The sequence below is a fragment of the Fringilla coelebs genome (assembly GCF_963513975.1).
Source record: "Fringilla coelebs genome assembly, chromosome: 26".
Lineage (NCBI taxonomy): Eukaryota > Metazoa > Chordata > Aves > Passeriformes > Fringillidae > Fringilla > Fringilla coelebs.
In genome coordinates, this window is record NC_140052.1 from 2,236,262 (window position 1) to 2,250,381 (window position 14,120).

At 60.5% G+C, this 14,120-nt stretch overlaps 3 protein-coding genes across 4 annotated transcripts; 2 read left to right on the top strand and 1 right to left on the bottom strand.

Annotated features, from left to right (window-relative positions):
* Positions 1-1,713: 1,713 nt before the first annotated feature.
* Positions 1,714-5,591, bottom strand: BAG4 (BAG cochaperone 4). The gene is made up of 4 exons (XM_084221768.1): positions 5,503-5,591; positions 4,010-4,249; positions 3,380-3,625; positions 1,714-3,024 (listed from the first exon to the last, which is right to left on the bottom strand). Exons 1-4 carry the CDS (start codon positions 5,548-5,550, stop codon positions 2,536-2,538), a joined length of 1,023 nt encoding a protein of 340 aa, XP_084077894.1. The 5' UTR covers positions 5,551-5,591; the 3' UTR covers positions 1,714-2,535.
* Positions 5,592-5,697: 106 nt separating this feature from the next.
* On the top strand, positions 5,698-8,346 carry LSM1 (LSM1 homolog, mRNA degradation associated). The gene is made up of 4 exons (XM_084221707.1): positions 5,698-5,804; positions 6,008-6,076; positions 6,562-6,677; positions 7,180-8,346. The coding sequence occupies exons 1-4, from the start codon at positions 5,759-5,761 to the stop codon at positions 7,348-7,350; spliced, it is 402 nt and encodes a 133-aa protein (XP_084077833.1). The 5' UTR covers positions 5,698-5,758; the 3' UTR covers positions 7,351-8,346.
* A 2,662-nt stretch (positions 8,347-11,008) lies between these two features.
* STAR (steroidogenic acute regulatory protein) lies at positions 11,009-14,092 on the top strand. 2 transcript variants are annotated; one of them, XM_084221936.1, is made up of 7 exons: positions 11,009-11,118; positions 11,811-11,924; positions 12,146-12,273; positions 12,355-12,513; positions 12,910-13,094; positions 13,284-13,377; positions 13,464-14,092. In XM_084221936.1, exons 1-7 carry the CDS (start codon positions 11,055-11,057, stop codon positions 13,569-13,571), a joined length of 852 nt encoding a protein of 283 aa, XP_084078062.1. In that variant the 5' UTR covers positions 11,009-11,054; the 3' UTR covers positions 13,572-14,092. The 2 variants fall into 2 exon arrangements, with proteins under 2 accessions (XP_084078062.1, XP_084078061.1); XM_084221935.1 differs by having other exon boundaries at positions 12,146-12,513.
* The last annotated feature ends 28 nt before the right edge of the window (positions 14,093-14,120 follow it).

Here is a 14,120-nt window from a genome sequence, read left to right on the forward strand (position 1 = left end):
CCCTGCCTTTGACCCCTGCCCCTGTTCCTTCCCTTGGTCCCTGTCCCTGCTCCCTGTCCCTGTTCCCTCCCTGTGACCCCTGCCCCTGCTCCCTGTCCCTGCTCCTTGCCCCTGGTCCTTCCCTGTGAACTCTGTCCGTGTTCCCTTCCCTTGGTCCCTGTCCCTGTTCCCTGCCCCTGTTCCCTCCCTGTGACCCCTGCCCACATTCCCTGCCCTGGCAGTGGCCCGGGTGAGGGTGAGGGTGGCCCCGAGCTGGACGCAGGGCACTGGGGTGCAGGGAAACACCCAGCCCGTGCCAGCGGCGGCACGAACAAACACTCCAGCATGGGGTGATTGCAGCAGAAACCACGCGCTGCTGATTTCATGTTTGTTTTTCAGTCCCTCTGTGACACTTTAGCCTCCGTGCTGATTGAGAAACTCCAGCACTGCTGGAGAAGCAACGGGCAACCCCAGAGTAAGAGTTTGGTTTCTGTAGAGATGAGCCCAGCGATAAATAGAGACAGACTTTCTAATTTGGGGGTTGTGATGTGGGTGGATGCTGCAAGTGGATGCTGCAAGATGAACCAGTTGCCAGGAACTGCTATCCTAGTCGCACAGCAGGGACTGGTGAGGCAAACAGAAGGGTCAGGAGTGCTCAGCTCCCCAGTTCTGCAGCTGGAGACCCTGCAGAGCTTGCAGGAGTCGGTGCTGACACAGCTCCTGCCAATGTCAGACCATCCATCCCCACTCGGATCGTCCGGAGCTGTGACACACTCCAGTCCTGCATGGAGGAGGCAGAGGCAGCAGGTAGGGATGGGTTACAGCAGAGCTTCCTGCAGGCTGAGGTGTGGGACCTGTGCCTGACCCCTGATCCCAGCTCAGCTTTGGGGGAAACACACAAAACCCACCCAGGGATGCTGGAGTGTCCCAGGCAGCCATGCCATCCCATGGAGCTGTGGGATCCCCACGCCCTGTGATGATAACCTGCCATTTCAGCCCACTTCCTCATCGTGGGCTTTGCTCCAGGGATTTACATAACCCTCTGCCAAGGAGGCAGGGACAAGCAATTTTGTTCAGGAATATGCTACCTGGATATGTTCAGCTGATGGGGAAGGGTGGCACTCACAGGGGCTTCACCAGCACAGGGACAGGGCAGCACTCTCTGATACTGGGAATTATTCATCTCCCAGCACGGCCAGCAGTCCCCAGCAGGCACTTGCCAGGCTGGAAGCACGGAACAGCTCGGCCTGGCTGCTCCCTGCCTGACATGAAATGAAGCAGCAGCAGCCTTTCCTTGTCCCAGGACATCCAGCTCACTCCCAGCTCACTCTGGATGTGGCTGGCTGCGCAGGCTGACCACGTGTGGTCATGGACACATCCTGTGCCCACAGCCCTGGCTGGGAATGTGGGATCTGCCTCCAGGACCTCAGCTGGCTGGCAGCACACAGGGCATGGCCAGGGCACTCCCAGCCTCAGGCATCCTAGATTTCTTCCAGACACTCTTCCAGACTGGCCCAAGAGCCACAGCTGGAGGCTCCTGGAGCATCTGCATTGTCTGGGAGGAAATGGGGCACCCTGGCACCCCAAAACAGCATTCTCAGATGTTCTATTTGTTGGTACAGCTGGGCAGGAGCTTTGGTCTGAGTTACAAAACCTTCCTCACCACTCCTCCTTAAAGAAAAAGAGACTTTGAGACATCTCAATTACAAAAGAACATTTGAAACTTGTCAGGGTTTATTAGGTGCCACACATAGCAGTGAGTTGCTGTGCAGGTGGTCACCAGGAGGATGGAACAGGCCGAGCTGTTCCCTCCCCGTGGTGCTGCACAGCGGGACACAGAACTCCCAGGATGGAGAGGGACATAAAACAGGGGATTCTGACCCAAGTGACCTGGAAATCGCTCCCAAGCATCCTGCCCCTGCTCTTGCCTTGACTTGCACTTCTTTCAGCGGCAGAACGGGGATTTCCAGTCTGTTCCTATGCCCACAGGGACACCCCACACTGGCTCTGCACCACACAGCAGGAACAGCGTGACGTGACATGTGCCAGCACAGTCCCTCCCTCCAGCACTGCAGTGTTGCTCCCTGAGTGCATGAAACCCAAACAACCCCTCTGAGGACACACGGGTTCATGGCAAGGGAGCAGAAGCTGAAATTACAGGCAGTGAGGACAAGCCCAGAGTCTTGGTTGGTGGCTGCACATTGCAGCACATCTGAGGAGTGTTTGAAGACTGGCTGTGGCTGTAGGAGGCACCCAGAGATTGGGCCTGGTCTGGGGAACTCTGTACACAACCCCACAGGGCTCCATCCTTGGCCCAGTTCTCTTCAACATTGTCATTCAATACTTTTGCTGCTTCAAACCTCTCTCCATTTGTCCTTTGCTGAGTTGTTTGTCAGGGCTGGTCTTCTGGGCTGGCTTTTTGGTGGGTTTGATTTGATTTGTTAACTCAGGGCTTATTGCTATTCCATTGTCAATAGTGCGTAGCAGAAAGAGCTGAGATTTAAGAGAACTCTTTGGAACCTCAACAACAGGCTGTGTGTTGTGGCTCATGTGCTTTCACAATCCCTTTCTTTCCAGTTTTTCCAGTATGGCCTGAATTCTGTGGACGGACTCTTTCCTGGCCTGCCGGACATTGTCCTGGCCCCCAGTCTCAATGGAATCCAGCTCCAGCAGCAGCTTGGTCAACATCTCCTCCAGCAGCCGGTAGGATTTATCTGTCTTTTTCCCTACAAACTCATCCACCTCTTCCTCCAGCTGTTCAGCCTCCCCCATCACGTGGAGGATCCTCTGAATCTCTGGCTGCAGGGCTGCAGGATGTGTGGCAGGCTGGTCAGCAGGTTTGAAGCCCAGCTCCTGGCTCCTGGCCACGGGTTTCCGTGGGGCGAGGTCGTAGAGCTGGGGCTGGGCACTGTACTGCACCCGGGGCTGGGACGGGGCAGGCTTGGCCACCCTGTGCTCGTTCCCTGGCCCCGAGTGCCGCTGGTTGCCATCAGAATAGTAACTGTGTTGGTTGGGGCTTTGCTCAGCTCTGTCGTAGACAGAGTCCTGCAGTCAGAGGGAGAAAACATCTCTAAGTGCATTTCTCTTCAACCTTTCTGCTCTCATCCTGCACCCAACAGTGGACAGGGCTGGGGATCCTTGGGACAGGGAGCTGTGCTCTGCTCCCACGTTAGAAAGAAACAGCCCAGGAAGGGACACCTGTCCAGAGGAGGAATCTGAGGCCCTGAACGCCCCATCAGGGCTGCTACTGCCCAGGGACCAAAACCGTGGGCTCATTTAATTCCTGATCCAACCCAGAGAAAGCCTGTCAGACCCATTTCAAGAACCACCCACAATATCCTGTCCTTCACAAGAATCACAGCCACGGGTTTAAGTGGTCTGTAAGCAAACAGGAGCTCACCTGTCCCTGTGACTCCCAGGAGGGAGGGTGGGAAGGAGCCCCGCTGCCACTCCAGGGTGAGTGTGAATCCGAGACGTAGAGGCTGCCGTGCCCCGAGGCTGGCCAGGCGTAGCGAGGCTGCACCCCAAAGCCAGAGTGGGGGCCCCAGGTGTCCTCCAGGGCTCTGGGCTGCGGCACCGGGCCCTGCCCAGTCACCCCCGCGCTGCTGTCTCCGTACGGATACTGCGGCATCGGCATCCCCGGGGTCTGCAGGGACGGGAACAGGCGTTACAGGGGGGTCCTGCACCCTCACACAGCCCTGGGAGCTGGGACAGGCGTTACAGGGGGGTCCTGCACCCTCACACAGCCCTGGGACAGGCATTACAGAGGGGTCATTGCCAGCCCTGCCCCCTCACACAGCCCTGGCAGCTGGATGGAACAGCTGCAGCTCAGGTTAGCTGCCAGTTCCCACTTTCCTGACCCAAAAGCTCAGAGTCTCCAGAGAAGAGGGTGCCCACCAGTTTTGGTAAGAGTAAAACCAGGCAGCACAAGGCACTCAGAACCACCCCCAGCCCCACCAGCGCTGCTTCCCCTGGCACAGCCCCACAGCCATGCCAGGAAGCGCAGGCTCTGCCCCGGCAGTGCCCTTACCTGTGGCGGGGAGTAGCCGGGCACCTGCGGCCTGCGGAGGGCCGAGCCCTCGGGGGGACACTCCGGGGGGACGTAGCTCCAGGCGGGAGCGGGCGACGGGGGCCGGTAGAGGCCCGCGGGCTCCGGGGGGTAGGGGCTGCGCGGGGGCCCCGAGCAGTAGAAGCCCCGGGCCTGGGGCAGGCTGGCGTAGTGCGGGTACGGGGGGCTGTAGGCTCCGTTGGCATAGGGAGAATCCATTCCCTGGGGACAAGGGAAGAGCACAGGGAAGGTGATGGGACACGGGCACAGGTGCTCCAGGAATGAGGTCTGGCCCTTCCTGCAGCGTTTAGCCAGGGGGTTCCTTTGCCTCCAGCTGATCTGCCCCAGTTTTAGGCTTTCCTGGTCTAACCTGGCTGTACCAGCTGGGCTCAGGGGGAGGTGTGCAGCCCCTCAAAGTGAGCAGCTCCTGGAGGATTCAATGCAAGCTCTGCATCACCGACGGGAGGATGGAAAACTCTCCAGGGAAAGTTCATTTCCCTGCTCATTCTCAAACAGACAAGCTCTGCCAGCCAATGTTCAGCTCCTGGAGCTGCAGCTCATCTGGGTCTCTGTACGGAAGGTCTGCACACCCAGGCCTCATCTGAGAATTTACCTGGATCCATCCCATAACTCATGGGTAGAGAATGTGAGTCTCCACCTGACGGCAGAGGGGATGCTGAAGGACAGGATTTCAGGAGCTGTGGGAATGACTCCCTGTACCTTCGGGCAAAGCAGCCCAAAGCTGCTGAGCTGCTTCCCGGAGTGCAGGCTGTACAACCTGTGTGCCGGGATTGATGGAAGGGCCGGACTATCCTGACAGCCCAGAGGAGAAACCAAACCAAACCACACCAAAGCACGGCTGGAGAGCAGAGCCTGCTCCGGCACAGCAAAGCCCTTCTCGTCACACGGAATTTGCACGGCTGCCCGAAACCCAGCTGCCATCAACCCCGCGGGTAACGGACCCGGCAATGCCCAGCCGTGGCACCGGACCCGGCAATGCCCAGCCCCGGGATCGGACCCGGCAATGCCCAGCCGTGGCACCGGACCCGGCAATGCCCAGCCCCGTTACCGTGGCCCTCCCGCTCCGCAAAGTGCTCCGGTGTCCCCGCGTTCCCGGGATCTCCGCACCAGCACACGCGCCCAAGAAACGTCCCCGTGAAGCGGCTCCGCAGGCAGCGCCTCCCTCCCCGCGCTCCTTTCCGCCCCGTTACACGCCCGGAGGGGCCCGCGAGCAGAGCCACGAGAACCGGCGGGGCGTGGGAGGCTCCGGGCAGGGCCGCCCGGGGACCGCCCTGCGCGCCCGTTATCGGGGCAGGGCCGGGCTGCCCACCCGCCCCGGGGCCGTGCGCTCCCCGGGGGCCGTGCGCTCCCGGGGGGCCCTGTCCGTCCCGGGGTCTGTGCCCTCCCCGGAAGCCCTGTCCGTCCCGGGGGCCGTGCCCGTCCCGGGGGCCAAGCCCGCCCCTCGCCCCCGTTACCTGCGCGGCCGCCGCGGGCGGACCCGGCCCGGCCGTGCGGGGCTCCATGGCCGCCGCCAAGGCCACGCCCCCGCGCGCCCCGTGCCCAATTGGCGGCCGCTCCCCTCTGGCTCCGGCCAATCGGCGGCGGCCCCGCGCGCACGGCTGGCGCGGCTTAAAAGGGCAGCGCCGGCTGGGCCCCGCCCGGCGCGGGCGGTTCCGGGGCGGCGGCGGCACCGGCGCATGGCGGCGCTTCCGCTGCGGGCGCGGCGGCACCATGAACTACATGCCCGGCACGGCCAGCCTGATCCAGGATATCGACAGTGAGTGTCCCAGGGCCGCCCGCCCCGTCCCCTCCGTGCCGCCCTGCCGTGGGGTCCGGGCTCCCGCTCCCCCGGGTCCTGCCCCGCGGTTCCCCCGTGCGGCGCCCGGACCCCTCTTCCCGTAGCGAGCCGCCCCCCGTGGACCCCGGCGGGTCCCGGAGCCGCGGGGGCCGTGCCCGACGCCCCGCTCTCCTTTCCCGCAGAAAAGCACCTGGTGCTGCTGCGGGACGGCCGGACGCTCATCGGGTACCTGCGCAGCATCGACCAGTTCGGTACGGCCGGGCCGGGCCGCGGGAGCTCCGGGATGGGGAGGAGGAGGAGGAGGAGGAGGAGGAGGAGGAAGAGGGAGCCGTGCTGCTTCTCCAGTGTGGTTGTGCTGCGGGTTGAACCTCTGTGTCCTGTCCCGGGACCGGGCGCCTTGCGGGGGTTTCTCCCGCACTGGGCGCTCCCCGTGCCGCGGGTGCATCCAGCGCTGTCGCTCTGGCGTCGCTGGTTGGGCAGAAGCTGCCGAGTGATGTTCATCCTCCGGCCAGGCGCTCGGTCCTTGCCCCGAGCATCGCCGTCATCTTCTGTGCTGCGGGGTCTCGGGTGGGCTCAGCTCGGAGCTCGCTGGGTGTCGGTGGCTTCAGTGACCCGGCTCCGAGCAGCCACCGAGTGCGGGGGGACAGCCAGCACTGCTCCGGTGGGACGGGGAGCACTGCTCAGCCACAGTGCACGGTGGAATGTCGCCGGTTTTGTGTCTGTCTCGTTGCTGCAGCAAACTTGGTGTTGCACCAGACTGTGGAGCGCATCCACGTGGGCAAGAAGTATGGGGACATCCCTCGGGGCATCTTCGTGGTGAGGGGCGAGAATGTGGTGCTGCTGGGGGAAATTGTAAGTGCTCAGCTCCCGCTGCAGTCTGGCCACGAGCTGGGGGGGTTTGTGGTCTGTCTGTCTGTCTGTCTGCTGTGAAATGTGGTTGCTGTTGTGTTGGGCTGGAATTGGAGCCGCCTCCAGGGCCAGCTCAGGCTGAGCCATCACAGAAAGGCCAGCCTGCAGGGCAGGGCTGCCTCCTGCTGCCACAGCCCCTCTGGGATGACACAAGGACAAACAACAGTGCAGAGGGAGCTGTGGGGATGCTCCAGTTTGGGTGGCACTGCTGGCTGTCTGGTACCTCCCTGCTGGCTCTGCCCCAGCAGACACCATCTGGGATGGGCTCAGGAGGAGCGGAGCACTGTTTGCTCTGGGCTCCCCTTGTCTGTGCTGGGGATCCCTGCCCACATCCCCACCCCTCAGAGCACTTCCAGCACCTCTGTTTTCTGTCAGCCCCAGTGTGGAAGGTGCGTGGGCACAGGTGATCGTGGTGCACAGAGCTGAAGGGCCCTTTCTCCTGCAGGACCTGGAGAAGGAGAGTGACACACCTCTGCAGCAGGTGTCCATCGAGGAGATCCTGGAGGAGCAGCGGGTGGAGCAGCAGGCCAAGCAGGAGTCGGAGAAGCTGAAGGTGCAGGCGCTGAAGGAGCGGGGCCTCTCGGTGCCGCGGGCTGACACGCTGGATGAGTACTGAGGGGCTGCCCCTCTCCTGCAGGGAGCCACGGCTGCTCCAGGACCCCCCTGGGCAGGCACACACTGCCTGGGAAGGCGGGTTTCATTTTCAGATTGTCTTTTCCGTGGTGCTGGTAACTGTACACAAATCATGCCTTTAGTCTCCTTCTGGAGAAGGGGAAGAGGAGGGCCCAGCGCACTGGGAGTGCAAGCACATTTGTGTTTGGGAGGCAGATCACTGCTCCTTGGGTTTGTTTGCTTTTTCCTCCTCACATGACTCCGGGTGAGAGTTTCCTTGACATGTAAATAAATCCTTGATCCTGACGTCGATGGTTTTCCGGTATTCTGGTCCTGGCAGTTCCCCTCTCTCAGGACGAGCACACCTCAGGCCAGCTCCTGTCCTCTCTGTGTGCTGTGCAGGGACAGAGGGGACCCCTGGTCCAGCCATGGGCTGGGCTCACTCCAAGAGAATGCTGGAGCCTCTGACAAGATCCTGCTCTGGGAGGGGAGCAGAACCTGGGTACCGCTGTACCCCAACAGACCACCCGTACCCCCCAGCCAGGCTGTGCCACTCTCCTGCAGCTGAGCCTGCTAATTACCAGCTGAACCCACTAATTACCTGCTGCTGAAGAGCTGCTGCACCTGGGGCAGGGCAGAGCCTGGAGCTCCAGGCCCTCCTGGCTCTGTGCTGGGGGAGCTGCTGCAGCTGTGTCAGCTTGGAGAGTCCTTTGCCCTGATGTGTCCTGGCCCTTCCTCCGTGGGGAGGAGAGTCCTTGGCCTCGGGGCTGGCTTTGGGCAGCTGCCAGTCCCCAGGAGCCTCCTGGGTGTGGGCAGGGAAGGGCAAACCTCGGCAGGGACAACCCCTGGGCAACCTGGGGGTGCTCCCCTGGGAGTTCTTTGGGTGAAGAATCCATGCTGGGGAGACAGAGGACAGGCCCAGCTTTGCTTGCTGGGGCTAAGCACAACAGTCCTGGATGTCTGACAGCTGTTGTGGCCAGTGCTGCCCCACTCTCACTGGCCCAGGGACCACTCCCTTTGGGGGGGAAACATTTCTGCCCCGTTGGGTTTGAGTGGGTGTTGTGGGTTTGGGGGTAGCAGAGGTTTAAACAAGGAAATGCTATTTCTTGTTCTAACAAAATTTAATAAAAAGCATTTATGGAGCTGGAGCTTGTGGCTGGAAAGTCTCTGGCAGGCAGGGATGGCTCTTTGGGGGCGTTTGTGCTGTTGCTGTTTGTTTGGGAGTGAGGGGGGATCAGGGCAGAGATGCCTGTAGTGGCTGGGGGGAGGCAAGGGCTGCCCAGCCCTGGTGTTGGGGTCCCAGCCCTGGTGCTGGGGTCCCAGCCCTGCAGCCCAGGGCTTGGGGGGTGTAAGGAGCTGGTGGGGGTCAAGACATGGACCCATTCTTGCTGCTCTTGAGCCCGTTATCTTATCAGGGTGTTGGGTGTGACCTCTGTGGCACAGGGGGCTGTGGTTTGTCTGTGCTCTCCAAATAGCACCAGGGTAGCCTTGGGATGGGGGGACACCCCCTGGCTGTGCTGCTGCAGGAGGGACAGGGTCACCCCGACAGAGCCACCCCTGCAGTGGGAACAGGCTGGGAGAGGGGAATGTTCTAGAAGGAGGCTCAGCTGGGCATGGTGGGGGGCTCAGGGCAGCCTCAGGGTTCTTGGGTCCCTGGGCCTTCAGGCCCTGGTGAAGCCCTAGTGCCTTTGGTTGGCATAATTTTGTTTTTTGTACATTTTGTCTATTTGTGAACCTTCGTACTTCAAGCCCTGTTAAGTGAAGGCAAATGGAGCTGTGTGGTGACTTTGTGCAGGAGCTTGGGGGTGCCTCAGGGGGCTGTGGGGGCTGGGGTGTCCCAGTTAACCAGATCCCCTTGAGGGTTCTGCCTGCCTTTTTGGGGTCTGTGTCCTGCCTTTTTGGGGTCTGTGTCCTGCTCTGGGCACTGCTCACTTCCTCACGTGCTGTGGCACGGTGTGGCTGTGCCTGTGTCCCCTCCTGAGGGCACAGCTGGGGTGGTGCCCTCCAGCCTGGAGCCAGAGGGGTGGCTCTGCATGCTTTGTTTTGGTTCTTCTCACAAACAACTGCGTGTCCTTGTGCCGAGGCCTTGTGCTGGGAGCAGCGGCTCCATCTGGGATAAGAGCCCTGGGTTGCTCACAGCCAGGGGCTCCCTGGATCTGGGATAAGAGCCCTGGGTTGCTCACAGCCAGGGGCTCCCTGGATCTGGGATAACAACCCTGGGTTGCTCACAGCTCCGGGGCTGTGTGCCCTCACTCCTGGGGCAGGGGGACTGCAGGGGCTGGGGCAGAGCACGATATTGGGGTGTCTCTGGTGTTCCTGAGCACCCAGACCTGTCAGTGTGTGCTTGGCCAGAGCTCTGGGCTTGGCACTCCCAGGGGGTCCAAACCCTCCCTCCCCAGGTGTGCAGGGGGGTGGGAGCAGGTGGGTGAAGCCTAGAGGTGGGAGAGCTGTGCCATGACCCAGGAGCATGGCTGCAAAGAGGAGCTCCCAGCAAAGGTTTTGGAAAGGGATGGTGCAGCTGCTGGCTTCCTCCTATTCCCTGTAAGCCCAGGCTGCTGACCTGAGCCTGAGGTGTTTCCTGGCACACAGTGGAGAATGGCAGCCCTGCCAGGGAGAGGAACATCCCGGGGAGCAGCAGGAGCGTTCTGGAAGGCAGGTGGGACTCAAATCATCTCAGGAAAGCTGGGCACAGGCGGGGGGAGACAAAGGGCTCCCCGGGACCAGGCTGCTGGCGCAGTGAGGGGTGACCTCCCCCTGGGCCAGGCTGTTGAAATGGGGGAGCAAGGTCAGGCTCCCTGCAGAGGGTGCAGGGGCTGACGTCAAAGGAAGCAGCTGTAATTCACAGGTTCCTGGAAGTGCTGCTCTCCAGGCCGTAATTCATCCCAGAAATGTCATTTCAGCCTTGAGCATTATCGCTGCTCTGCCGTGTCCCACTGCTGGGGCAGATAACGGGGCCTGGGGAGTAGGGGGGCTGCCTGGGGCTGCCCCTCACTTCAGCCCCAGGCTCAGCAGCTCTATGGATTTCACATTCAGCTTTCTGTGAGCTGTCCTGGTTCCTTCCTGTGCACAGAGGCTCAGCCTGGCTCGTTATTCCACAATAAGAGATGGTGTTGTCCATCGTTATCCTTTATTATCCCTTATTATCCATTGTTGCCCATCAAAGCTTGGCCTCGATGACCTTGGAGAACTTTTCCAGCCTTGATGATGGGACTGTGCTGATCTGTTACCTGTGGCAGCTGCTGCTGTGTGCCGTGGGCCCCAGGGCAGGAGCCGCTCGGGGGCTCTGCCGGCAGGGCAGGAGCTGCTCGGGGGCTCTGCCGGCAGGGCAGGGCAGGGCAGGAGCTGCTCGGGGGCTCTGCCTGCAGGGCAGGAGCTGCTCGGGGGCTCTCCCTGCCGTGCCCCGGGCCCGGGCAGCTCCGCGGTGCCCTCACGCTGCCGGCCCCGTGCGCGGCCCGCGGCCCCGGCGGTGCGCGGGGAGCGGGGCCGGCCTTGGCCCGCGGGGCCCGGCCCGGAGCGAGGGCCCGGAGTGACGGCTCTTATCTCCCGGCTGACGGGGCAGAATCCTTCAGCCCGCGTACTTAAGGCCGTGCACGGCGGGGCCGGGCCAGAGCAGCGCTCGGCGCAGACGGACGGACACCGGGGCACCACTCAGGGCACCACTGCCACCACCACTGCCACTGCCCAGCCCGCGCTCCGACCCCGCAGGAGATGCTGCCAGCCACGTCCAAGCTCTGCGCCGCCATCTCCTACCGCCACCTGCGCAACATGACCGGTGAGGGCGGCTGAGGGCCAGGGCAGCTCCTGTCCGGCTGTCTGGGGCAGGATGGGGCCAGGACAGCTCCTGTCCGGCTGTCTGGGGCAGGATGGGGCCAGGACAGCTCCTGTCTGGCTGCCCAAGGCAGGATGGAGCCAGACAGCTCCTGTCCGGCTGCTTGAGGTTCGTGGATTCTCTCTCCGCTGTCACAGGCAGAGTGGGAGTTTCTGACAAAAGTTTATTAAAAGGCTCCAGAAAGGGCTCTCTGCTCAGAGTGGTGGCTGGGGCTTCAGCAATGTTCTCCCCACTCTGCAGCATGTTGGGTTCTGTGCTTTACTGTCCCTGAAACCTTGAGCCCTGTCACTGGGGCCTGAGGAGCTGGCTCATGTCCCTGTTACCAGCTCTGGGTCACACTCCCTCTGGCTGTGAGGGTTTTGTACCTCTGTGCTCCATTTCCATGCTCTTTCCTGGGCACCTGCACGATGCTCCTCAGTGCTTTTACTGCTGCATTGCTCAGAGCTGGAGCCAAGCTCAGGATTGCTTAGGACAGCCTACCCCAGGGCAGTGTGATGGCAACCAGCTGCTCCCTGTGCCTGTAGGGACACCAAGATGGTGACAAGCAGGGACTTTTCCATGTTGTGTGTTTAGATGGGGGAAAAGCCCTTGGTTAGGGCCAGGTGGTGCTGGTGGGTGACACACTCTCTCCCCAGGTCTGAGGAGACAAGCTGCTGTGGCCATCAGCCAGGAGCTGAGCAGGCTGGCCAGCCACAGCCCAGGACCCAGCACCTGGATCCACCAGGTGCGCAGGAGAAGCTCCTTGCTCAGTAAGTGACACCTGAGGGGTCTGTTCCTTCCTGCTGGGGGGAAGATCCTCACAGGCTGGGGGAAAACCTGCTTGAGGGTGGGCTGTGCTTCTGCTGAACCAAAGGCAAAGTGGGAGCTGGGTGTAATCCCCATCCCCTGGACACAGAGAAGGGTATTTGGTGTAGATAAAGCTCATCTGGCACATTACATTGCTCTTGCTCAGCCCTGCCTCTGTCTGCAGGCTCAAGGCTGGAGGAGAAACCCTTCAGCGAGATGGAAATGTCTTACATCAAGCAAGGAGAGGAGGCCCTGCAGAAATCACTCAGAATCCTGGAGGACCAGGACGACTGGAAGACAGAGACAGTGGCGGTGGGTGCTGTGCCCTGTGCTGTGCAGCCCTCCCTCCCCCTGAGAGCAGCTCTGGTGATAACTCTGCCCTCCCCTCCGCAGGGTAACGGGGACAAAGTGCTGAGCAAGGTGCTGCCAGACGTGGGCAAGGTGTTCCGGCTGGAGGTGGTGGTGGACCAGCCCCTGGACACGGTGTACGGAGAGCTGGTGGACAACATGGAGCAGATGGGAGACTGGAACCCCAACGTCAAAGAAGTCAGGGTAGGAGCTGTGTGTCAGACCTGTCACAGCCAGCCTGTGTTCTGTCCATTTCCTGCTGCAGATGTACAGGAGGTTTTGCAGTATCTGTGTTAAGTCCGGAGCAGCTTCTGTGTGATTAATTCTGCAGGAAAGGCACTTTCCTGCAAGGAGCTGCCAGTTCTGCTGGAAGTTGGGGCTGATCTGGGGAAGAAATAGGCAAAAGGAATCATAGAGGCAGTAAGGGAATAGCTTTTCACTCAGGAATTGAAAACAGTTCTCACCTGGGGGCGAGCAAGTATTTGGAATTATTGTCATGTCTTTGTCAGACCCTGTATCTGAACACCTGGTAACCAAAGGCAGCTTTTAGCTGTGCTTGCAGTAAACCCTTGAAATGAAAGTTTTAATTCTGAACTGCAGATCCTGGAGAAGATTGGGAAGGACACGGTGATCACCCACGAGAAGGCGGCCGCGACCCCTGGGAACATCGTGGGGCCGCGGGACTTCGTGAGCGTGCGGTGCTCCAGGAGACGCGGCTCCACCTGTGTGCTGGCAGGGATGTCCACCACCTACGGGGCCATGCCCGAGCAGGAGGGCTTCATCAGGTACCTCCACCTGCTCAGCCCCTTATGTGTGTGCAGGGAGGAGATTCCCACAGGCACACGGGTTTTACTGCGGGCTCAGGGTTGCTGGGTTGCTATGGGCAGCAGGAGCTACTGCAGAAAGCCCAAAGTGCATTTTTGAGGCTGAAAAGTTCAAGTTTGGGTCTGACCTGGGCATCTCTTCCCATCAAGGGCTGAGAATGGTCCCACCTGCATGGTCCTGCGCCCGCTGCCTGGCAGCCCCTCCCAGACCAGGCTCACCTGGCTGCTCAGCATCGACCTCAAGGTACCTGGGGCTGGGGGGAGCCTGAGGGAGCCAGAGGCTCCAGGGGAGGCTGGTTCTGCTCACAGGCTGTGTCTGCTTCTCTCCAGGGGTGGCTGCCCAAGACCATCATCAACCAGGTCCTGTCCCAGACACAGGTGGACTTCGCCAAACACCTGCGGCAGCGCCTGGCCCGGCCGGTGCCTGTGGCCTGCTGACCACCATGACCCACTGACCACAACCTGCTGACCACCCCATGCAGGGCTTCCTTCAGGGGCCAAGTGTGGAATCTTGTCACTTCAATTAGCCAAGGCCTTTAATAGCAGACTCCACTAATTAATACATAGTTACATTCAATAAATAGAACGGTTTATTTATTGAAGCTCATTGTGTAAGTGCAGAACTAAAAATTTAATTCCTGCAGTTGCTTAACTGAGCAAGTGCTGGCTCAGTCAGCCAACTCCACCTTCCTTAATTACTTTCAATTAATAAATAAAGCTTTAATTAGTGCTGTCTACAATTAAAGGTCTGGGCTAATTAGTTATTAGGGAGACAGCTGACTGGGAAGTAACATCCTCACTGAGGCAACACAAGCCTGACTGAACATCAACTTTTACTCTCCCAAAGCTCAAACACAGCACTTACTTAATTTTATTTCCTCTCCCCCTCAAAGCAGCTCTAATTTATTTTTCCTGTACCAACACATAAGAAGTGTCAATTTATTTATTCACCCAAAGCTCTGCAATGATGATCATTAGGCCCCATGT